The sequence below is a fragment of the Ochotona princeps genome, chromosome 14 (assembly GCF_030435755.1).
Source record: "Ochotona princeps isolate mOchPri1 chromosome 14, mOchPri1.hap1, whole genome shotgun sequence".
Taxonomy (NCBI): Eukaryota; Metazoa; Chordata; class Mammalia; order Lagomorpha; family Ochotonidae; genus Ochotona; species Ochotona princeps.
Window position 1 is genome coordinate 33011964 of NC_080845.1, and position 24112 is coordinate 33036075.

The window sequence follows — 24112 nt, forward strand, 5'->3', positions numbered from 1 at the left end:
GGTTGTCCTTGTTCAAGACCTAGGGCAAGGGCGGACATGGTGCTACAGCGGGGAGGAGGGCACCCTCCCACAGGCTCCTGCTGGCCACGTTGAGTGACCAGTTGTCATCTGAGCCAGGCTGTCTGGGATCTGCTGGAAAACCTGGCTCTGCCTGTGAGGAGGCAGATTTGGAAGCCTGTGGCTTCAGAGGAGGGCTCTGCCCAGACACCGAGCTCTGTACCCTGGAAATACCCCGAAAAGTGCTAGTCTGCGCTTCTCTGTCCCGTGGCCCACACCTCCCACCGGAGCAGCTGTGGAGTCGCCCTACGCAGCCATGCAGCACTGTGTGATTGGTCTCCCTGCAGGCAAGCCGCCCCCAAATCTGCCCCAAGGGCTGCCACCCTTGCTGCCCAGTCAGTACCTTGTGGGCCCTGGAGGACTGCTTCCCGCCTACCCGGTGAGCCCCTAGCATCCCCAGTGTCCCTTTGTCTTGGTCCTGGGGCAGACACTTGGTTGGAACTCTGGGGGAGGGAGGTGGTGGGCATCACATGGGGTGCCCACCTTGCAATCCCACGTCTGCCCCTCTGAGCCCTGATGGATCTTCCCCTATGTCCTGTCAAAGCAAGATCTCCCCGGTGAGGCTTGTCCTGCTGCTGTTCATGGCAGGGTTCCTGACAGGCCCTTTCTGGGTCTCTTGCAGATCTATGGCTACGATGAGCTCCAGATGCTGCAGTCCCGGCTGCCCATGGTGAGTGGAAGCATGCCTACGCAGTGGGGTTTGTACGTGTGCCTCGCCTGGGCACCACACCCTCACTGCTGCCCTGCCTGGCTTTGCCTACCATACTGTGTATCAGCCTTGATAAAATCGTTTCGATTGGCTGCATGGGCTTAGGACAAGACCCTATGCTACACAAGGTTCCCATCCTCCTTGCTCACAGGTAGCAGTGGTGTGGTTTTTCTTTGGTTTTTAAAGGAAAGCCACGTGGCACAAGTAATAGGGTTTATTTCCTTGGTTCTGGACTTTGGTAAAGCCTTCCTCCCCCTCTGGGTTTGACCACACATGTCCCTCAACAAGGTGGCCCGTGGTCACTTGTCACGTGTTGCTTTTTTTTTTATAATGTATTTTTTTTTATTTCATTTTTATTAAAAAGTCAGATATACTGAGAGGAGGAGAGATGGAGAGATAGAGAGGAAGTGGAGCTGCCAGGATTAGAACCAGCGGCCATATGGGATCAAGGCGAGGACCTTAGCCACTAGGCCACACTGCCGAGCCCAACGTGGTGCTTTTTAATTTTTATTGGAAAGGCAGATATACAGAGAGGAGGAGAGACAGAAAGATTTTCTGTCCGGTGGTTCACTCCCCAAGCTGCCGAAATGGCCAGTGCTGAGCCCATCCAAAGCCAGAAGCCTCTTCCGGGACTCCCACGCGGGTGCAGGGTCCCAAGGCCTTGGACTGTCCAAGGACACAAGCAGGGAGCTGGATGGGAAGTGGAGCCACCGGGATTAGAACCGGCACCCATATGGGATCCCGGCACGTTCAAGGCAAGGACTTTAGCTGCTAGGTCAGCGCGCCAGGCCCACGTGTTACTGTTCTGCCCCTAGCAGAGTGAGCAGCTACAGGTAACCACTTTGATTAGAAAGTCAGATTTACAAAGAGGAAGATCTTCCAAATGCTGGTTCATTGCCCAAATGGCCACAATGGCTGGACCTAAGCTGATCCAAAGCCAGGAGCTGGGAGTCTCCTGTGGGTCTCCCATGCGGGTACAGGGTTCCAAGGCTTTGGACCATCCTCAGCTGCTTTCCCAGGCCACAAGCAGGGAGCTGGATGGGAAGCAGGGCTGCTAGTATTAAAGCCGGTCCCCAGATGGGATGCCAGAGCATTAAATGTAAGGATTTTAGCCACTAGGCTGCTGTGCCAGGCCCCCAATTCACCTTTGTACATCTGTTCAACTCTTGCCTTTAGAATGACTTTCTCGTTTTCTGTGTAAGGGCTCCCCCTTCTGAGCATCCCCCGTACCTGCTGTATTTGGGCTGAGGGCCTCTGGCAGAGACTGCTCGGGGTAGAAAAGAGTGGGTTCAAGGGCTGGTGGGGGCTCTTGTTTTCCACCAGAATTCCTGAGTAGCTGTGCCTGGCAGTGCAGGCCACAGGTGTGGTGTAGGTCTCCCTCCTCACAGAACAGCACACTGGGCCTGTGCCCTCCATTGGCACCTCTACTGTGTCAGCCATTGTCTCCATGCTTGCTACAGGGAGAAGAGGCCATAAGAGGCTGCACTTGGCATCCTACTTCTCCCCCTGTCTACCTGGCAAAGCTCCTGTCCCTTCAAGCAGTGTTGGCTTGATTTCCAATTAGTGGCTTTTCTGATTGTCACTCCTGAAAAGCCAGGGGTGCCAATTCCTGCAGCCTTTGCCAGAGGTCCAAGAGTGTGTATGAGCAGTGGCCTGTACCAGCTCTGACTGGCAGGGGACAGCCGGCACCCAGGACGTGGCGGCCTCCATGAGTTTGGCCTCAGGTGTGTGGCTAGGCCAGCTGCTGACCAGACTCCTTGCTCTCTCCTAGGATTACTATGGGGGGATTCCCTTCGCCGCCCCCACAGCCCTTGCAGGCCGAGATGGGAGCTTAATTAATAACCCCTATTCAGGTGAGTGTGTTCAGCGGACAAGGAGCAGAATGGGCAGGCCTGGTCCCTGACAGTGGATTCTGGAGATGAAGCTTGAGAGGGGAGTTTTCCAGTTGTCCACAGAGGAGCCCAGGGAATCAGTCTAGCTTTTCCACTGGGTGGATAACGGCAGTAACCCAAGTTACTGCCACTTTCTTCTAGGTGATGTCACCAAGTTTGGCCGAGGTGACTCTGCATCACCTGCACCTGCCACTACACTAGCTCAGCCCCAGCAGGGCCAGTCCCAGCCCCACCACACTGCGCAGCAGCCTTTCCTGAATCCTGCGCTGCCGCCTGGCTACAGCTACACTGGCCTGCCCTACTACACAGGCATGCCCAGTGCCTTCCAGTATGGGCCCACGATGTTTGTGAGTATCAGCACACTTGCTGAGAAGCCTGCAAGCCCTGGAACCCATATTCCAGCTCCTGTGGACAAAAGTGGACGTTGGGGGTGGAGGGTCCTTCTGGAACTCTTCAGTGCCCTGGCATGTGACAGTATTGCAGCCAGGTGCTGGTCATCACCTCACCTTGCTCCTACACGGGACACCTTACGTGCTTGCTCCAATAGGTTCCTCCAGCGTCAGCCAAGCAGCACGGTATGAACCTCAGCACGCCCAGCACCCCCTTCCAGCAGACCAGCGGCTATGGCCAGCACAGCTACAGCACAGGTGAAGGTTACTCCTGGCATGGAGGGGCACGGGAACCTCAAGGACACGCCTGCCTGGCTCACACATCCTCTGTAATGCTAGGTTACGATGACCTGACCCAGGGTTCAGCGGCCGGAGACTACACGAAGGCTGGCTATGGTGGAGCACCACAGGCTCCCAGCAAGTCTGCAGGATCTGGGTCTGGCAAAGGTAGCACCCATCCCTCCTCTTTTCCAAGATTATAAATCCTCCAGTGGTCTCCTCCTGGGTTGAGGGCTACCCCAGACTGCCCTGGAAGGTGTGTGTGTGTAGGTGGGACCTGGCACCAGCTCTTGTGGGAATAATTGCTTTTTCTCCTAGGAGTATCAGTTTCTTCAAGCACCACTGGCCTCCCTGATATGGCTGGGTCTGTCTACAACAAGACTCAGGTGAGGGAGGACGGTACAGGGTGGAGGGGAAGCCTGCTGGGAGGTGTGGTCCAACCTGACGGCCACCTTTGTGTCTTTGTACTGCAGACTTTTGACAAGCAGGGATTTCATGCAGGGACCCCTCCACCTTTCAGCCTGCCTTCGGCCTTAGGCTCCACAGGGCCCTTGGCCCCTGGGGCAGCCCCTGGCTATGCGCCACCACCTTTCCTGCACATCTTGCCTGCCCACCAGCAGCCCCACTCGCAGCTGCTGCACCACCACCTCCCGCAGGATGCCCAGGTGAGCAGTGGCGGAGGCCTCCACCTTCCTGGGTCAGGGATCCTGCTGCAGCCTTGACAGCCTCTCTTCCTCCTCCCTCCCTCCCTCCTCAGAGTGGCTCGGCCCAGCGCAGCCAGCCTAGCTCCCTGCAGCCCAAGTCTCAAGCCTCCAAAGCCACCTATGGCAACTCTCCATACTGGACAAACTGAACCTGAAGATTGGGGGGCTGGGGTGGGGTCTCCCTGGGCAAGAGTGAGCACATGGAGCAGATACCTGGCAGCCCAGCACCCTTTCCTACAACTCCTGAGCCATGCAGTTATGTCAGCCAAGCATCTGGGGGAACCTGCCACCCTAGCTCCCTGTTGTATGTAGTGTATTTATGTATGTATTTGTAAATGTGATAGAAGCCAGCAGAGAGCCATGCCGTTCCAAAGGCCCGTTGCAGTTCCCCCTTCTGCCGTTAGGCCTTCCTGAGCTCTTCTGCCTGGTCAGGAAGGTTTGGGTTTGCAGGTCAGGCACCAATGAGGAATCACAACTTCTTTCACTGTCATTCCTCCATACCTCTTCAAGAAACTGCTCCTCTCATTTGTCTTGGTCCCCTTTTGTCAAACCTGGGCACCTGCTGGTCTTCATCTCAAGCAGGGGCTTGGTCTCGGCCCCAAAGACTTGCCTCCCTCTGGCTGACCATTTGAAATCATCTGAACTGAGATGTTGAGACATCCAGCCAGGCAGCTCCCTTTCAAGAGCAGAGCAAAGCTTTCACCTCAACGAAAGCAAGTTTCCAAGCAAAGGCTCCTCCAGTCCAGTTGTCCTAAGCCAGGGGTGACTGTTTCAGGGGTTTTGTCTTGCCCAAACTCCACCTAATAAAGTTCTGAGAGCATGCACAGCCTCTGCGTGTTATGACCGAGAGTTAGTTCAAGTTAACAGTTGTGTCACTTTCAAAGGGCCCTGTCATCATGACTAAAGTGTGTTGTGGAGAGCTGAGTGGAACAGATACCTAATGAATCACCACCATATTATGATGTGGCAGGCGAAAGGCTTGGTCAAGATACTTCCAACCAACCAGTTGTTCTCAGGGTAGGCAGGCCATGCAGTTTTGTCCAGTAGGGGACACCAGGATAGCGCCTCAGGACTGTAAGTATGGTCAAAGAAGCTAGACTGATAGTTGAGACATGAACAAGCTGTGTCAAGCCTTGGAGTCACCATGGTCAGGGTCTGTGCGACAACAGCTTGAGATCCTCCCTAAGCTGAAGGCCGTGATTCCACAAGTACTACTACAACAAATGATTCCATCAGCCAGTGTGACCTTTTGGGATCCAAAATCAACACTTAAGGAATAGGGGTGGCTATTTTTCAGGGTTTCTGGTTTGGTTGAAGGTGTAACATTTCAGCCAAGTCTTCGGCACAGTGCAAGGTAACAGTGAAAACCACCTTTTAACACATGGGGAAGTAGCAAGACAGGTATATTTTATTTCACATTTTATTAGTAGACAGATGGGCAGAAAGACAAAATAAACCACTAAAGGGGAAGTCAACACAAAATGCATCAGATAATCTTTTCCCATAAGTTAAACTGAAGAAAAAAACATCTACAATTTCCGCTAAGAAAACTATTAAAGTCATGTGTCCTGCTGGTTTCAGAATAGTTGAAAATTGCATCTGGATTTTAGTTGCAAATGTAAACCTTGTTTATCAGAATGGGAGGGTGGAGTTAATTTTTCAGCAAGAACTATACATTTCTCCCTTGCAGTCTCTTGCTATGTATGCCCCAAACAAGGAAACCAGCAAGTAAAGAAGCAAATCATTGCCAGAGAAGGGAAGGGAAGGAGAGGCCAGGACTACGAAAACTCGTGGTCTAATAAAACAGGACTCCGGAATGATGAGAAAAGGGGAAGACTTTGAGAGAAGCAGCAACAGAATCATGATATTGTCTTACACCTTCTTCTGCCTCAGAAGACACGGAAATGAAGAGCATCCAGTGAGGCCTCAATCAGAATTAAAAAAGATTGCAGGGTTTTGAGTTCATGTCACACAAAATCAGCACAGCTGTACTCTGCAAAGGTTCTGGGTTGAGCTGAGACCTCTACTTCCCTCCCTCCCCCACCTGATTACTCAAGTATTTTGGACAGGATACAGAACCAGCATCTACCCGATCATAATGTCTTCAAGTCAGCACACCCCAGATTTCTGGAATTGATGGTACTTCTCATAAGACAACACCTGAGGGTAGTCAGAACAAACGCCACTTGGCTCTCTGGCTCCCTGAGTCAACGTGCAACAGAGGCCAACAGGGCCTGATGGGACAGCACTGAGCAGCACGGCACCTCCCCTGATGCCAGGATGCCCAGCATGCCCTGGGTCCGAGATGCTCTAGCAGTAAAAATGAAAGGCTTAATTTTAGGGCTCCAAGAGAGTAAGACCAAGCTCTTGGCTGTAAACCTGGGATAGAAGGCTGGGAGGGCTGGGGTAGAGGGGAAGGGATGTTAGGTAATTGAGAGAGCATCGAGAAGCTTTGGCTCCAGAATATTTGCATGTTATCTGGAAGCATTGCCTAAGCAGTGCAGGGATGAAAAGGTTAGACCCAACAACCAACTATGACGGTTCAGAGTGTAATTAGACCACCTAAAGAACATTAACATCGCTGCCCTATTCCTTCAATGGTACTAGAATCAAGGATGGAGGCAGTCCTCACTGGGTGGACCCTAGTGCATTCCCATTTCATAACATATCAAACTTGAGAGGCCAGAGGGCGGCTGGGAAATAGCTATGTTTGGGAAAGATTGAAGAGTGAATGAAAACCCTGAGATCAGAAAGGAAGGAGGAGCTGTGGAAGTAAAGCATTGCCTGCTCTGACCATCCTGGGACTCATCCTACCCCTGCCCTCGGACTGCCTTTTGGTTCTGAGCTAGGATCTTCACAAAATGACACAGGTGCACAGGGATCTTGAGTAGGACCACATTCAGCCCTTGCTGTATACATTTTCTTTCCAAAATCATTTTGTGTTCTACCAGTCTTCCCCACAGAGCACTGCCCTCCCATGGGCTGGCAACAGCCCCAAACGTAATTTCACCTTCCTGTTCTGAAATTCTTGGATTGGTGGAAGGCTGCTGGATGTTGATATCGATTGAAACAATGTACAACAGAGACTTGGGAAATCAGAGCTGCAGCAGCTGCATCGCAGAAGATCTTGTAGCCTTGTCTGGCTTCAACACTGCCTACAGTCACTTCCCTTGGCCCTGCCAGAAGACAGGTCTGGGAAGCTCTGTGCACAGTTTCTGCTTGTATTCCACAGCCATAGTACAGAGAAAGGGGGAAAAATAAGTCCAGATCACATCCAATGAGGAAAGCAAAAACCACTCATGTCTCACATCCACATTTATCGCTATTGGTATAAGCAGCTCAATGGAAACCAAAATCTTAACACATGCACCTAGGATTAATACTGAGTAATTAAAAGTGTCTACTTAAACAAACCAAACCCCATGAGAGTAGTTCTGGAGGGAAGGCAGTGGGATGTGTACGACAGGTGTCTCCTCTCCCAGCAGTGGGCAGCAGTAGTGTTGGCTTTGCCTCCAGCAGCAACAACCAGCATTGGCATAGTTATTTCTTAATTGTTCCCATCACTACAAATCCACACACTAATTCCCATATCCTCCCCACTCGCCCCACACCCTGGTGGGAAAAAAAAATAACCCTGCCTTTAAAATAAATAGCAACCAAGTGCTCAGTTCTATGTAAAGTATGAATATTTATTTCAGGCTTTAGATCCCAATCGATTTCAAAAAACAAAATCTATTTCCTTTCCTCAGAGTAGCTGAGACTTCCATGTTAAGATGGTTTCAGGGAGGCGAAAGGAGCACGTTGCGTGAGGCTTCGACTTAGCACTGAGTCCCTGACACCTGCTGCATCCCAGCCTTGGGAAGGAAAAGAAGTAATGTTCGCCACCATGGGGCTGAACGAATGCACACACTAATGTAAATGCAGCTAAACCTTGGCAAATTTGCTTTTCTTTAAAGTTTGTGGGGTTTTTTTTTTTTTTTTCATTTTCTTTTGCAGTATATGCAGCATTTGTGAACTCCAAATGGGTTCCCAGCTTTAAACACATTAAACATCTTGAAAGACTATTTAATTTTTCAAGAATCTAAAAACAGACCAAACGTGTTTTGCTGTGAACATTCTGTAGACGATGTGAGGTGAGAGTTTGGGTTGCTGTCATAAAAAAAAAAAAAAAAAAAAGAATCAATACAGTGATGGAAGGGTAAAGAATGCAAGAATTCAGACATTCTGTGGAGGGTATTTTTCTCTCCATTAAAGGTCCATAAAAAGGAGCAAACTGAGATCCATATGGGGAGTCAGCAGGAGCTGTGTGTTTCCCACCCCCTGTGAATAGGTTTTTGCTGAGGGGCCTCTGCTAGGTCCCCACTTGCTCCCCTCCCTTTGGCCTGAGAAGGCAGGGCAGTGCAGGGGCACTGAAGGAGCACGTCACGATTCCTCATTCCCAGAATCATCATCATCATAACAGTCGGCATCTTCCTCCTCCTCATCTTCATCATCGATGTCATCGTCGTACAAGTCGTCATAAAGCAAATCTGAGCTGTTGTCATTGGAAGGCACTTTAGTTTTGATGCAGTATTCCGCCAGGGTTGTGGGGACCTTTACTCCATCCTTCTCTGCTTCGGCCTTAGTGGCTGAAACCTGTTTCCTAAAGACAGCATGACACAGAAACAGTTTACAGTAAGGCTCAGTTTTGAAGATGGATTCATTATTGGCCCTGATTAAACTTTCTTAACCCCCAACTGTAGAAAATGTACCTAGGCAAGTGTTATACACCTGGGAGAAAAACAGCCAGTAGCTGGCAGGCATTCTGGGACCAGTTAATGCCAAATTCGTGTTAACAGTATGCCATCATACTCCTCTATTCTATTTTTTTTTTTAATATGTTTTAAAACCACATGGGTGGACTTGGCACCGTGGACCCCCAGCCCAGCTCATCTGCATGAATGACATCTGGGACTGGGCGCTCCATGTGCTCCTGGGAGCAGGGACTGGACTAGAGAAAAGGGTGAGGGGATATGTTTGGAGGGAGGACTACTGAGGTTGCAGGTAAGGAACAACTCTGAAGGATTCCAATAAGGCCACTGTACTTGCTGACCGTCGAATGCATGTGTCAGAACCAGATCTCCTCGGTGGCTCAGAAGGAGCAGTGAACAGCATACCTAGATGCACACTGAGGATATGGCAGACCATTGGGGCCTGCAGAGAACACCTGGTACCATAGCAGAGGACGGAGGCAGAATATATTGGTCAACCACCTCAGCCAGGTGTTGACAGCAAATATCTGGGTGATTGGAGACTCTAAGGTGGATTATGTCAGCCAATGGCCCTTGGAAGGATTTTCTTATCCTTGGATCGGCGGAATCAACAGCATTTCAGAACTATCAAAACCACTTGAGCAGAACCCTCACAGCATGCTCCACATCAGGGACCTATGGGATAACATCCGGTGGGCGTTCCCCATCCCCAGACACTGAGGCAATTGGCACTTGAGTCTGGTGCGGCTTCTCCCCTTTTCTGTTTCCCCCAGACATAAAAAGAAGAAAAAAAACTGGCAATGATGGATTCACCTCTTTCCGCTAACCCTTGACTCTTCCTATTCTAACCTACTATGTAAACATCAAATAGTATTAAAACAAACTTCTTGGGCCCAGCGTGGTGGCCTAGCAGCTAAAGTCCTTTGCCTCGCATGTGCCTGGATCCCATATGGGCGCCGGTTCGTGACCCGGCAGCCCTGCTTCCCATCCAACTCCCTGTTTGTGACCTGGGAAAGCAGTCAACAACGGCCCAAAGCCTCAGCACTCTGTACCCACATGGGAGACCCAGAAGAGGCTCCAGGCTCCTAGCTTCGGATCACCTTAGCTCCAGCAGTTGAGGCTGATTGGGGAAGGAATCAGTGGATGGAAGATCTTCCTCTGTACATCTGACTTTCTAATTAAAATGTATCTTTAAAAACAAAACTTAACACTGCTTTCCAACATCAGTACCTGCTTAAGCACATCTGACAGGTAAGATACTTACTACTGCACAAAAGGCTTGGAAGCTGATCATGGCTGAAGTATTTGGCATCTGCTTGGCTACAAGCTTAAGTCGGCCCACAGACCTGGCCATTATGGCCCCTCTGGAGAGTGAAGTAGCAGATGGAAAACAGATCTTTGACTGTCATTGACATTCAAATAAATAAATAACCTAAAAAATTAGAGAGGGCCCAGAGCAGTTGACTAGCCACTAAAAATCCTTACCTTGAACGCACTGGGATCCCATACGGGCAGCAGTTTGTGTCCCGGCAGCCCCATTTCCCATCCAGCTCCCTGCCTGTGGCCTGGGAAAGCAGTAAAGGACGGCCCAAAGCCTTGGGACTCTCTACCCACATGGGAGATCCAGAGGAGGTTCCAGGCTCCTGCCTTCGGATTGGCTTAGTTCCAGCCATTATGGCCACTTGCATAGGGAACCAGCGAATGGAAGATCTTTCTCTCTGTATCTCCTTTCTGTAAATCTGCCTTCCAATAAAAATACTTGTAAAAAATTAGTAGAGGATAAGTAGGGAGAGTTAAGCCCATCAAAGGTCGGCTTCATAGATCAGATCTACTGGATACAGAGAGTAGCAGATATCTCTGTACAGGAAAGCTCATTGGATCCAGGCGCATATCTTCTCTTCCCACAATGTAAATTTGATATAAATTATCCTGGTATTTATCAGAAATAATTCTGAAAGGAAGGGAAGGAGAAGGGCTGGGACGTCAACCACAGGATGGGATGAGAGGGCTTGGGGGAACATAAAGAAATAATAAAAAAAATAATTCTGCCATTCAAGTTTGATTTAACCCTTTAGTTCCAGAATATAATTTGGTTCTGTAGATAAATAAAAGAAAAAACAAACTGCTTACCTAATGATTTCAGCATATTCCTTGTCTTTTCCTTTACTATCCCTCCATTTCCTGAACATAACCGAGGCATCCACATTGGCTGGAGAGAAGGTGTTAGGCTCATTAAGCAGTGAGATTACACTTAACAGGATAGTCCTAGAAAGAGGAAAAAAGGGTCAGTCATGAATATTCACTCACAACATTCAAAAGAATAGTGCATTTTAGAAAGATCAACTTGACTTTCAATTTTCTCTCCCTTAAAATTATAGTTATAACGTAATTTCAGATTATAATGTTTGAGACCTTAGGGTAAATGGAAATTGATCATCATAAAATTCTATTTCGACACTTGACTGAAGTAGAAGCTAGATACAAACTGCTACCAGGGAGACAAAACAGAGAACTCTATATATGTAGCATGAAGTTCAATTGGCAGGGGGAAAAAAAATGAACTCTACAAGGTATTATCTCAACAGGTACATGTTTTATTCTGCCAAATCTGGGTATCTGGAAGCTTTGAAATCCATCTTTTAAGAAAATAAAATAATTAGAATGGGTTTTAAAAAAAGCACAAAATACTTGAGTTCAAATTCAAGGCAGTATTTTGCATTTTTGTTTGTGGGAGAGGGTAAAAAAGGATGCTGCTCTGTATGTCTACTTCTTTTTTTTTTTTTTAAAGATTTATTCATTTTATTACAGCCAGATATACACAGAGGAGGAGAGACAGAGAGCAAGATCTTCCGTCCGATGATTCACTGCCCAAGTGAGCTGCAACGGGCCGATGCGCGCCGATCCGAAGCTGGGAACCTGGAACCTCTTCCGGGTCTCCCACGCGGGTGCAGGGTCCCAAAGCTTTGGGCCGTCCTCGACTGCTTTCCCAGGTCACAAGCAGGGAGCTGGATGGGAAGTGGAGCTGCTGGGATTAGAACCGGTGCCTATATGGGATCCCGGGGCTTTCAAGGCGAGGACTTCAGCTGCTAGGCCATGGCGCCGGGCCCTGTATGTCTACTTCTTAATGTGGTGTCAGAGATGTAAAAACCAGTCACATGCAATTGGGGAGTGAGTCATCGGACAGAAGATCTTCCTCTGTCTCTCCTCCTCTCTGTACATCTGACTTTGTAATAAACTAAATAAATCTTTAAAATAAAAAAAACAGTCATATGCAGAATATTTTTCTTCCACACTTGTAAGTAAACAAATATTAGGCAGAACAACACAGTAAAAGCTGTTTTAAAAGCCTTTACATGGAAGAACTAGCTTATAAAAAAAATAGCAATCTTCATTAAAAAATATTTACTATATTTAGTAACAGGCATTAAGTGAGATATTGGGTGCACAATGGTAAACAATTTAGAAGCCATTCTTGGGGATGGTACATTGGCTTAACTGGCTAACTGACCATCACCACTACCACCGCGTAAGAGCCAGCATCTCATATGGATGCCAATTTGTGTTCCAGCTGCTCCACTTCCCATTGGGCTCCCTACTTTTGGCCTGGGGGACAGCAGAGGGAAGCCCAAGGCCTTCATACCCTGTACCTATTGGGGAGACCCAGAGGAGACTCAAGGCTCTTGGCTCCAGATTAGCTCAGCTCTGCCTGTTGTGGCCATTTGGGAAGTGAAGCAGCACATTCAAGATCTTTTTGTCTCTCTTTCTCTCTGAAAATCTGCCTAAGAAAGGAGAGAGAAAGAAACAGAGAGAGAAATAAAGAAAGAGAAAGGAGGGAAGGAAAGAAAAAGGAAGAAAATGGGCCTACCCTTTGACACAGTAAGCCTATTAAGACAACGAAGAAAAAGCCGCCATTATTGGCCTTCTACTGCTTTCAAGTCTAGTTGAAACAAGTACTTTTTCATCATAAAAAAAAAAATTAAGGAATAAAAAGTTTCCACTAGAGGGCCCGGCGGCGTGGCCTAGCAGCTAAAGTCCTTGCCTTGAAAGCCCCGGGATCCCATATGGGCGCCGGTTCTAATCCCGGCAGCTCCACTTCCCATCCAGCTCCCTGCTTGTGGCCTGGGGGAGCAGTTGAGGACTGCCCAATGCATTGGGACCCTGCACCCGCGTGGGAGACCTGGAAGAGGTTCCAGGTTCCCGGCTTCGGATCAGCACAGCACCGGCCCGTTGCGGCTCACTTGGGGAGTGAATCATCAGACGGAAGATCTTCCTCTCTGTCTCTCCTCCTCTGTGTATATCTGGCTGTAATAAAATAAATAAATCTTTTAAGAAAAAAAGTTTCCACTAGAAAAAAATAGTCAAGCATGACAAACACTCATAATTGGTCCTAGGTTTTTTCTTCCATAACATCTGTGCATAAATGCATTAAGGAAAAAAAAAGAAAATATCTCTACCTTTTCTTATTGGTACATGGTTATAGATTCTGTTGTTTTGAAATAGCCTCTAACTCCTGGCTCCCAGAAAGTAAATAAACAATCAAATGGGGATCCAGGCAATTGGATGATTGATTTCGTGAAACTTTTCCCTAAAAGTTATCTTTACAGAATTTTTGCCATTTCCTTCCCTCTCCGTGCCACACACACACACTTCTATTAGGGTAAGAATAATTTGTCTTGCTACCATCCTCCTCCCAAGAGTTTTTTGGAGTTCTTCAAAAATTACATTGAAAGGATTAAAAAACTCATCACTGGGGCCCTGATGATTCACTCCCCAAGTGACTACCACGACCGGTGCTGCGCCGATCCAAAGCCAGGAACTAGGAACCTCTTCCAGGTCTCCCACGTGGTTGCAGGGTCCCAAGGCTTTGGGCCATCCAACTGCTTTCCCAGGCCACAAGCAGGGAGCTGGATGGGAAGTGGAGCTGCTGGGATTAGAACCAGCGCCCATATGGGATCCTGGCATGTTCAAGGTGAGGACTTCAGCTGCTAGGCCAGCACGTCAGGCCCTCAGCAAGTATTATTATGTGACTATCACTGATGCCACACAACATATGGGCTCCAAAACATGATTTCATGCACATCTCCAACTGCCTGTACCATCCTGATTGCACCTTCTTCCAGGTCTCCCAACTGGGTGCAGGGTCCCCAGACTTTGGTTCATCCTCCACTGCTTTCCCAAGCCACAAGCAAGAAGCTGGATTGGAAATAGAGAAACCAAGACATGAACCAGTGTCCATATAGATGCCAGCAATTGGAAGGTGGAGGATTAGTCTGTTGACCCTCAGCGCTGGCCCCAATATTCTCATTGTAAAAGAGCAATTAGAACGAAATAAAATAGGGAGGAGTCCCAACTCAGTCCAAAATTTAGGAGGGTAAATTCCATCAGTCTGAGAATAATCTCCATGGCTCTGGGTTTTATGCCCTGTGCCCAAACTACCAACCCACCATACAGACCATGGACATCTTTGTGTTTTCTACAACCAAGAAGAAGGCAGGCCCAGGCCCACTCTGATCTCTGAATTCTTACATCATTCTCAGGAGTCACTCTTACTTCACTCAGGTTCCTAGCACCCTTGAAGAAGATGAGGATTGAGGTCTATGCCTTCTGGCTTCAGGCCTATCCAGACACAGCTACCGTGGCCATCTTGGGAATACACCAGCACAGGCAGGATAACTTTGTCTGTCTTCACCAGCCCCCTCCTATCCTTGTACTATAAATAAATAAATCTGGGCCCGGCGGCATGGCCTAGCAGCTAAAGTCCTCGCCTTGAAGGCCCCGGGACCCCATATGGGCGCCGGTTCTAATCCCGGCAGCTCCACTTCCCATCCAGCTCCCTGCTTGTGGCCTGGGAAAGCAGTCGAGGACGGCCCAAGGCTTTGGGACCCTGCACCCGCGTGGGAGACCCGGAAGAGGTTCCTGGTCCCGGCATCGGATTGGCGTGTACCGGCCCGTTGCGGCTCACTTGGGGAGTGAAACATCAGATGGAAGATCTTGCTCTCTGTCTCTCCTCCTCTCTGTATATCCGGCTTTCCAATAATAATAAAATCTTAAATAAATCTAACAATAAAGTTGTTAATTATGTAAATATTAAGTAGTAATCCACCACAAGAAACTGTTGAATTTATCTGGACAAAAACATGCTGGACTCTGCATGGTACATGCTTGCAATGAAGGAATCAGGACTGGATTTGAACTGTGATACTATATCCACCATGGGGGGAGGGTTCGGGGAGGGGTTGGGGGAATCCCAGAGCCTATGCAACTGTGTCACAAAATGAAATAATTCAAAAAAAAAAAAAAAAAAGGAAAAAAAAAGAAAGCAGTAATCCAGGCATGTTGGCTCAGTGGCAAGATTCTTGCCTTGCAGGCACCGGAATCCCATATGGGCACAAGTTTGAATCCTGGCTGCTCCAATTCCTTTCCACTCCATGCTTGTGGCTTGGGAAAGCAGTAGAGGATGGCCCAAACCTTTGGGACCCTAAACCCACATGGAAGACCTGGAAGAAGCTCCTGGCTCCTGGCTTCAGATCATCTTGGCTCCAGCCACTGCAGTCACTTGGGGAGTAAACCAGTATACAGAAAATCTTTCTCTGTGTATCTCTAATCTGTAAATCTGATCTGCCTTTCCAATAAAAATAAATATTTTTCTTAAAAAGTTAAGTAGTAAGAATCCCATGATCAAGAAGCAATCAATCCAAACAGAAGTGCTGGGATCAGTGAAGGAAGAATAATTCAGATCTGAAAATATCGATGAAAAACACAGGGAAATGACAATCATTGTAATACTGCTTAGTAAACACAACTCTTCAAAAAGATCCATAAATATTTCATACAGTTCTTAAAGAGAAAACAACTTAACATGAAAGGATTATTTTGTGTAGGTTACAGGTCAACAGATGATCTTACTTTACCAGAGACAAACTAAGGGCTCCCTCAAAAACCACTGTCCCTTATGTAACACCTTACCTCACATTCTGAGTAGGGTTCCACCTCTCAGAGGGCAGTTCTCCACTCTGTGGGTCATCTACAGGCGGATGAAGAATCGAAATGCATACATCTCCATTCTACAAAACACAAATACAACATTCAACAAATACTTAAAAAGTGATGAACTTATTCAGAAACTTATGAGAAGGACTGGGGAAGGAGAAAGAGGGAAGAAGACAGAGACAGGAAAAAGAAACACCATGTTACAGCATGAGCGGTGGAATAGAAAAAAAAGGCAAAAGGCTTTATGGGTAAGCATGCTTTGAGACTGATCTTTAGTAAGCTATATAACATACTGAGAGAAATATACACATGAGATTAGATAAACAAACCAAATTCCACACATCCGACAAAGTAGAACAGCGAACAACACTGTGGATGGGGGGGTGGTTATGATGCCACTTGCAATGCCTGCACTTCAAATCAGAGCACCAGCACAAGTCCTGAGTGCTCCACTTCCCATCCAGCTCCCTGCTCGTGGCCTGGGAAGGCAGTCAAAGATGGCCCAAAGCCCTGGGACCCTGCACCCGCGTGGGAGACCTGGAATAAAGCTCCTGGCTTTGGACTACCTCAGCCCTAGCTGTTGAGGCCACTTAGGGAGTAAATCAACAGACGAAATATCTTCCTCTCTGTCTCTCCTTCTCTCTGTGTATCTGACTTTCCCATGAAAATAAATAAATCTTAAAAAAAAAAAAATGTGGGAGTGTTACATTTCATGATCTTGGATTTAGTGATGGATTTTCAAATTTGACAACAAAATCATAAGCAACCGACCAAAAATATGCATATCGTGGATTTTACTGAACTGAATAACTCAGGCCTGGGAAAGCAGTGGAGGACGGCCCAAAGCTTGGGACCCTGTACCCGCGCAGGAGGCCCGGGTACTGATGTTGGAAAGCAGTGTTAAGTTTTGTTTTTAAAGATACAGTACACTGTATGTGTGCGTGTGTGTGTGTGTGTGTGTGTGTGTGTGTGTGTGTTTCCCAGTTGCATTAGCAGAGAGCTGGATTGGGTACGCAGTGGCCAGGACTTCAAATAATAACCACTGGGATGCTAGCACCACAGGCAACAGCTAACTCATCACAATAGTGCCACCCTTAAAGTATATTTTTACAAATCTCTTTTATATATTATCTAATCATTACAGAAAATGAATCTGTTCAGCTTGTGTTTGAGAATAAACTGTACTATCCTTACAAACAATATAATTTTTAAAATTTTGCTCATTTTGCTATTTAAAGATTGTGTATTCTGTGCTCGCTTCGGGATCATATATACTAAAAAAAGTTACATCCTGGTATATATTTTTAAATGTTCTATAAAATACATCTGCACCATTTCCTGAAAGCTGGAATATTTTACAAGTTAATTAATTTTGAATTATTTTAATGATAAAAATATTAAAAGTTTACCATTACCAAGAAATACTGATTTATGTCAATGTATTCTTTTTTTAAAAAAGACATTTGTATATTTTTCGTGGAAAGGCAGGTATACAAAGAAAAAGATCCTCCGTGGTCACTCCCCAAGCAGCTGCAACAGCTAGAGCTGAGGTGATCCAAAACCAAGAGCCAACAGCCTCTTCTGGGTCTCTCACGTGGGTGGCAGGGTCCCAAGGCTTTGGGCCATTGTCGACTGCTTTCCCAGGCCACAAACAGAGAGCTGGATGGGAAACAGGGCTGCTGGGACATTAACTGGCGCCCATATGGGATCCTGGCATGCACAAGGATAGGACTTTAGCCACTAGGCTACTGCACAAGGTCCGTCAATGTATTCTTGTAAAACAATATAAAAATATATTCCTATAAAAATGTGTCGGGGCACACTTAAATAAAAGACTGATGGCATCATGACTCCTTATGAAGGACTATACTATTGTAGCAACATGGGGAAAATTTGTAGGGGTGTGGGAGTTTTGGGGGGAATCCAGAAGCTCCTGGTTCCTGGTGTCTGATCAGCTCAGTTTCAGCCAATACATTCACTTGGGGAGTGAACCAGAGGACTGAAGATGTTTTTCTCTTTCTTCTCTCTGTAAATCTGATTTGCCTTGGGCCCAGCGCTATAACACAGTGGCTAAAGTCCTCGCCTTGAAGGCACCAGGATCCCATATGGGTGCCGGTTCTAATCCTGGCAGCCCCGCTTCCCATCCAGCTCCCTGCTTGTGGCCTGGGAAAGCAGTCAAGGACAGGCCAAATCCTTGGGAACCTGCAACCATGTGGGAGACCCGGAAGAGGCTCCTGGCTCCTGGCTTCGGATTGGCTGAGATTCAGCCGTTGGAGCCGCTTGAGGAGTGAATCTTCGAATGGAAGTTCTTTCTCTCTGTCTCTCTTCCTCTCTGTGTATCTGACGTTGCAATAAAAATAAATATTTAAATTAATAAAAGTATGTATGTTTACTTGAATAATGTGTTTAACAAACTTTATTTTTTTAAAGGCAGGTTTTTTTTTAGAAAGATTAATTTTATTGGAAATCAATTTAAAGAGAGAAATACAGAGAGAAAGATCCATCCATCGGGTCACTTGCCAAGTGGCCACAACAGCTGGAGCTGAGCCAATCCGAAGCTAGGAGCTTCTTCCAGGTATTCCATGTGGGTGCAGGGTCCAAAGACTTTGGACCATAGTCTACTGCTTTACCAAGCCACAAGCAGGGAGTTGGATGAGAAGTGGAACAGCCAGCACCCATATGGGATCCCAGAGGATGAGAGAAAAGGATTTAGCTAATAGGTTAACATGCTGAATGCCTTAACAAACTTTTAAAAATACAGATTTTTTGGGCCTGGTGCAATGGCTTAGTGGCTAAATCCTCACCTTGCCCATGCGAGAATCCCATATGAGCACCAGTTCGCGTCCTGGTTGTTCATTCCCCATTCAAATTCCTGCTTGTGGCCTAGGAAAGCAGGATGTCCCAAGCCTTTCTTATGGGTAATTAAAAAATAATATGATACAACATAACACAATCTCATGCCTTTATTTCCCAAATTCTTATATATATATAGGTTTTTTTTTTTTTTTTCAATTGAAAAATTCAGATATACAGAGAGGAGAAATAGGTAAAAGACTGAAAACATCTGTTCCACTCAACTTCCTCACTCCCCATCCTAATTAGTGGCCCCACATGGGTATACATCCTTCTCAATTATGTAAAAAAACATTAAAAATAAAATAAACAGGGCCCAGCATAGTGGCCTAGCAGCTAAAGTCCTCGCCTTGAACGCCCCGGGATCCCATATGGGCGCCGGTTCTAATCCCGGCAGCTCCACTTCCCATCCAGCTCCCTGCTTGTGGCCTGGGAAGGCAGTCGAGGACGGCCCAAAGCTTTGGGACCCTGCATCCGCGTGGGAGACCTGGAAGACGTTCCTGGCTTCAGATCAGCACAGCACCGGCCATTGCGGTCACTTGGGGAGCGAATCATCGGAGGAAGATCTTCATCTCTGTCTCTCCTCCTCTCTGTATATCTGACTTTGTAATAAAATAAATAAATCTTAAAATAAAATAAACAGTTAAAAAAAAGGAGAAGATACAGCTATTAAGAAAGAGACTCTTAATGCTTCCCAAAACACAGTGCTTAGGATGAGAACTGTGGTACAGCAGTTCGCTTTTTTTAAGATTTATTTTTATCGCAAAGTCAGATATATAAAGAGAGGAGGAGAGACAGAGAAGATCTTCCATCCAACAATTCACTCCACAAGTGACCGCTATGGCTGCTGCTGAGCCAATCTGAAGCCAGGAGCCAGGAACTTCTTCCAGGTCTCCCTTGCGGGTGCAGGGTCCCAAAGCTTTGGGCCGTCTTTGCTTTCCCAGGCCACAAGCAGGGAGTTGGATGTGAAGCAGGGCTGCCGAGATTAGAACCGACGTGCATATGAGCTCCTGGCGCCTTCAACGCAAGGACTTTAACTGCTAGGCCACCACGCCGGGCCCGGTACCTTTTTTTTTTTTAAATGATACAATTCCACAGAACCTGGGATGACCCCAACCTCCATCCCCTTCCTTCAAATTCATTTCCCAGCTAATGGCCTGAGAAAGCAGCAGAAGATGATCCAAGGGCTTGGGCCCCTGCCAACCACCTCAGAGACCTGGATGAAAATCCAGGCTCCTATCTTCCGCCTGGCTCAGTCCCAGCTACTGCAGCCATTTGGGAAGTGAAATGGCAGACAAAAGATCTCTGTCACTCTGAGTTTCAAATAAAGAAACAACAACAAAAACCTCCGTCCTTACAAATGGGATTAATGTGTTCATAACAGAGGCCGCAGTGAGCTGCCATGCCCCTTGGATCATGTGAGGACACACAATAAAGCACCATTTACAAGAAAAGAAACAAGCCCTAACCAGACACCAGCTCTGCCACAGCATCTTGTGGGACTTCCCAGAGTTCAGAACTGGAACCATGTATTTGTTTTTGATAATTTTTCCAGTCTAAGGTACTTTGCTATAAAAATTCAGGACGAAAAATACTCCTCTGAGTACTGAAATCTGCCTGAACTTGCAAAGCAAAATTATTTCTACTGATTGTCTCCTATAAGAAAATGATTTTTATTATGGTATATTTACTGTCATTTATATAAACTAAATTGAATATTAAATAAAAACCTCAGGGCCTGGCACAGTGGCCTAGCAGCTAAAGTCCTCGCCCCTTGCACGCACCAGGATCCCACATGGGCGCTGGTTCTAATCCCAGCAGCTCCACTTCCCATCCAGCTCCCTGCTTGTGGCCTGGGAAAGCAGTCGAGGACAGCCCAAAGCTTTGGAACCCTGCACCCGCATGGGAGACCTGGAAAAAGTTCCTGGTTCTTGGTTTCAGATTGGCCCAGCCCCAGCAGCTATGGCCATTCAGAAAGTGAACCAGCATATGGAAGAACCCCTCCACCTGTCTGTTCTCTATAAAAATCTATCTTCCAAATAAAAAGAAAGAAATCTTTAAAAAGGAAAAAATATCTTTAATGAGTATACACAAGCTACCCTCAATTTGAAATAATTAAACTTGAGGCAACTAACTAAAAATGTAAAACCATATCTAACACAGCATGCTGATATACAGGTTATTTTTAAAATACTATTCTACAAATAAAATTTCCACAACAATTTATGTTGGACATTTCTTACCTCATAAATGTTGGGGTGCCACATTTTGGTCAAGAATCTGAAGGTAGGAGGTGAATATGGATAGTCAATAGGAAATTTAATATGTGCCTGGAAGAAAAAAAATTGAACGCTAATAAATAATATTGTAACTTATTCCTCTGACTCAAAATCCATCCTACTGTAGCCCAAAGAAACAAAACTTTTTTCTATAGGGTAGACGCATAATTAAGATAGTTCATACATATGAAGGTACTTGAAAAATTCATAGGAAATGAGATCAGAAGATATGCTTGATATACAAATATTAATATTTTGATATTTTGAGATTCATGCATATTTTTTGAGCATCACACATATTATTTCCATGAATTTTATTAAGCACTCATATTTTGCTATTATTATTGACAGGGTGATTAGAATATTCTCTTGGCATCTTTTGAAATACTTATGAAGACTATGTTAAACCATTAAAATTTACAGCCATATAATTTTACCTTAACTCATAGAACTGAAAACAGTATTATCTGCAGGTACACCCATTAACAAAATATTAATGTAATCTATGGCATTCATAGTGCAAATTTTCCTCCCTATTTGTATAGCAATGACCCTACACCACCCAGAAATAATACATATTCAAATTATGATGTATATTCTTTCAGTGCATATTTGGTTTATTATAAAATTTTCTTTAAAAACGATGTTTTTGGCAGTCAGCACCACAGCCCTTATCATTTAACAACTTTCACTTTACAACATTTGTTATTTCAGAAGCTAGGCCAGAAACCCCATCCCAGCACTTAAAGTTTTTCTTAACAGTATCAGCGGCAACAGGATGGTAAAAAACTTTTATTAATGAGGTAAAAATTATCAAAATTTATCTCAGCATGTCTTGCTGTACAAACCACAAAACAAGAAAGTAAACTTATAAATAAAGCAGTTAGGACACTTATTTAAATATCAAGGTTAGAGTGGGTTTTGTATTTTGTTCATAAATTCCATTCCCTCTAAACCTAGACTTTTTGCCTTTCACAGATGTTTCTGTTAACCCTAACTACTTTAAGTTACACGATGCTTGCATTATTCTGAATCATTTGTTATTCTATAAATAAGGAACTGAACTTCTACTTAAACTTTCCTAGTACAGGTGTCTTAACTGCATTAAAATAGAAGCAGTCGGCCCCGACATGGTGACCTAGCAGCGAAAGTCCTCCCCTGGACACACTGGGATCCCATATGGTGCTGTTTCTAACCCTGGCTTTCCCACTTTCTATCCAGCTCCCTGCTTGTGGTATGGGAAAGCAGTTCAGGATGGCTCAAAGTCTTGGGACCATGCACCTGTGTGAGAGACCTGGAGGAAGTTCCTGGCTCCTGGCTCAGCTTGGACCGTGGTTGCCACTTAGGGAGTAAATCAACAGACAGAAGATCTTCCTGTCTCTCCTATCTGTATATCTGACTTTCCAAGAAAAATAAATACATCTTTTAAAAAAAAAAGTAGATGCAGTCTAGCTTATCTCCATTTCCAATATCACCATTCACATTTTTTTTTTAAAGATTTATTCATTTTATTACAGCCAGATATACACAGAGGAGGAGAGACAGAGAGGAAGATCTTCCATCTGATGTTTCACTCCCCAAGTGAGCCGCAACGGGCCGATGCGCGCCGATCCGATGCCGGGAACCTGGAACCTCTTCCGGGTCTCCAACGTGGGTGCAGTGTCCCAATGCATTGGGCCGTCCTCAACTGCTTTCCCAGGCCACAAGCAGGGAGCTGGATGGGAAGTGGAGCTGCCGGGATTAGAACCGGCGCCCATATGGGATCCCGGGGCTTTCAAGGCGAGGACTTTAGCCGCTAGACCACGCCGCCGGGCCCACCATTCACATTTAAAAGCTTACTTTTCTACCTGATGCTGAACAAAAAATTGTTTTTTTCATTAATATCATGTATATTTTTTCATTTCATGAAATATTCTATTAACATATCAGTACATGCATAATGTGTCATCGTGTGTGTATATATATACATATATATCGTGTGTGTGTATATATATATATACACACACAAAACCACATATAAACCACACACACACACACACACACACACCACTTTTTAAAAGTTGTTTTCGGGCCCGGCACGGTGGCCGAGCAGGTAAAGTACTCGTCCTGATTGCACCAGGATCCCATGTGGGCGTCAGTTCTAATCCCAGCAGCTCCACTTCCCATTCAGCTCCCTGCTGGTGGCCTGGGAAAGCAGTCGAGGATGGCCCAAAGCCTTGGGACCCTACACATACGTAGGAAACCTGGAAGAGGTTCCTGGCTCCTGGCTTCGGATTGGCGTAGCACCGGCTGTTGTGGTCACTTGGGGAGTGAACCATCAGACGGAAGATCTTCTTCTCTGTCTCTCCTCCTCTATGTATATCTGATTTTCCAATAAAAGTAAATGAATCTTTTCTTTTTTTTTAAAGTTGTTTTCTAGGTCCAGAGCAATGGTAAACATATTAAGCCTCTACCTGCAGGGCTGACATTTCATATGGACACCAGCCGTGGTTCAAGTCCTGACTGCTCCACTTCCAATCCAGCTCCCTGCTAATGTGCCTGGGAAAAAAGCAGTGTAGGAAGGCCCAAATGCTTGGCCCCTGCACCCACATGACAGACCCAGAAGCAGCTCCTGAATTCACACTGGCCTAGCTCCAGGTATTGTGGCAGATCAGGGGAATAAACCAATGAATGCAAAATCTCAGTCTCTCCTTCTCTCTAACTCTGCCTTTGAAATAAAATTAAATGCTTTTTATTTATTTATTTTTTTTTCTGGCCATGATGTCTTTTTTTTTTTTTTTTTTACAATCTTCACATAGTTAATTAGGATAAAAAGTTTCAAGGGCTATAGGAAAGTGGGTAAGACTATTATTTCCATATTGTTTCCTTCATGTATCTGAGGTAAAGGGAAATATTGAGGGAGAAGCCCCACCCAGTTCCCACCCACCCAGGGGATATTTGGGTTGCCACTCATTCCTTTGCTATCACAAATTTAGCTGCAATCAATGTCCCTGACAGTATAACACACAGGTTTTTTGAATAAGCAATAAAGAAATTGACAGATAGTGTAAGAACGCATTTTTCCAGAATTCTAGAAAATTCTCCAAGGCCAATGGCAATTTAAAAGCTGTGCATTCAAGGAAAAAAAAAAGTTAAACCTCAATGAGAACAGCAAGCTTTGACGTTTATCTTATTCCTGTGCTGTTCCTACTTCAGTTTTACAACATCCT

The 24112-nt window shown here is 45.9% G+C and overlaps 2 protein-coding genes across 5 annotated transcripts in view; one reads left to right on the top strand and one right to left on the bottom strand.

The window, feature by feature from the left end:
* Positions 1-4859, top strand: part of UBAP2 (ubiquitin associated protein 2) — an 82763-nt gene extending 77904 nt beyond the window's left edge. For 3 of the 4 annotated variants that reach the window (XM_058672939.1, XM_058672940.1, XM_058672941.1), the window contains 9 exons: positions 345-436; positions 680-727; positions 2538-2619; positions 2800-3005; positions 3206-3305; positions 3387-3494; positions 3645-3712; positions 3800-3991; positions 4084-4859. In XM_058672939.1, the coding sequence (XP_058528922.1) occupies positions 345-436; positions 680-727; positions 2538-2619; positions 2800-3005; positions 3206-3305; positions 3387-3494; positions 3645-3712; positions 3800-3991; positions 4084-4179 (992 nt within the window). In that variant the 3' untranslated portion in view covers positions 4180-4859. The remainder of the gene's footprint in view (positions 1-344; positions 437-679; positions 728-2537; positions 2620-2799; positions 3006-3205; positions 3306-3386; positions 3495-3644; positions 3713-3799; positions 3992-4083) is intronic. The other variant, XM_058672942.1, reaches the window with a different exon arrangement.
* Positions 4860-7327: 2468 nt separating this feature from the next.
* Positions 7328-24112, bottom strand: part of UBE2R2 (ubiquitin conjugating enzyme E2 R2) — a 51078-nt gene continuing 34293 nt past the window's right edge. Inside the window, exons 2-5 of the mRNA XM_004581042.2 lie at positions 20868-20954; positions 15748-15845; positions 10912-11046; positions 7328-8672 (exon numbers count right to left, since the gene is read on the bottom strand). Coding sequence (XP_004581099.2) covers positions 8453-8672; positions 10912-11046; positions 15748-15845; positions 20868-20954 — 540 coding nt within the window. The 3' untranslated portion in view covers positions 7328-8452. The remainder of the gene's footprint in view (positions 8673-10911; positions 11047-15747; positions 15846-20867; positions 20955-24112) is intronic.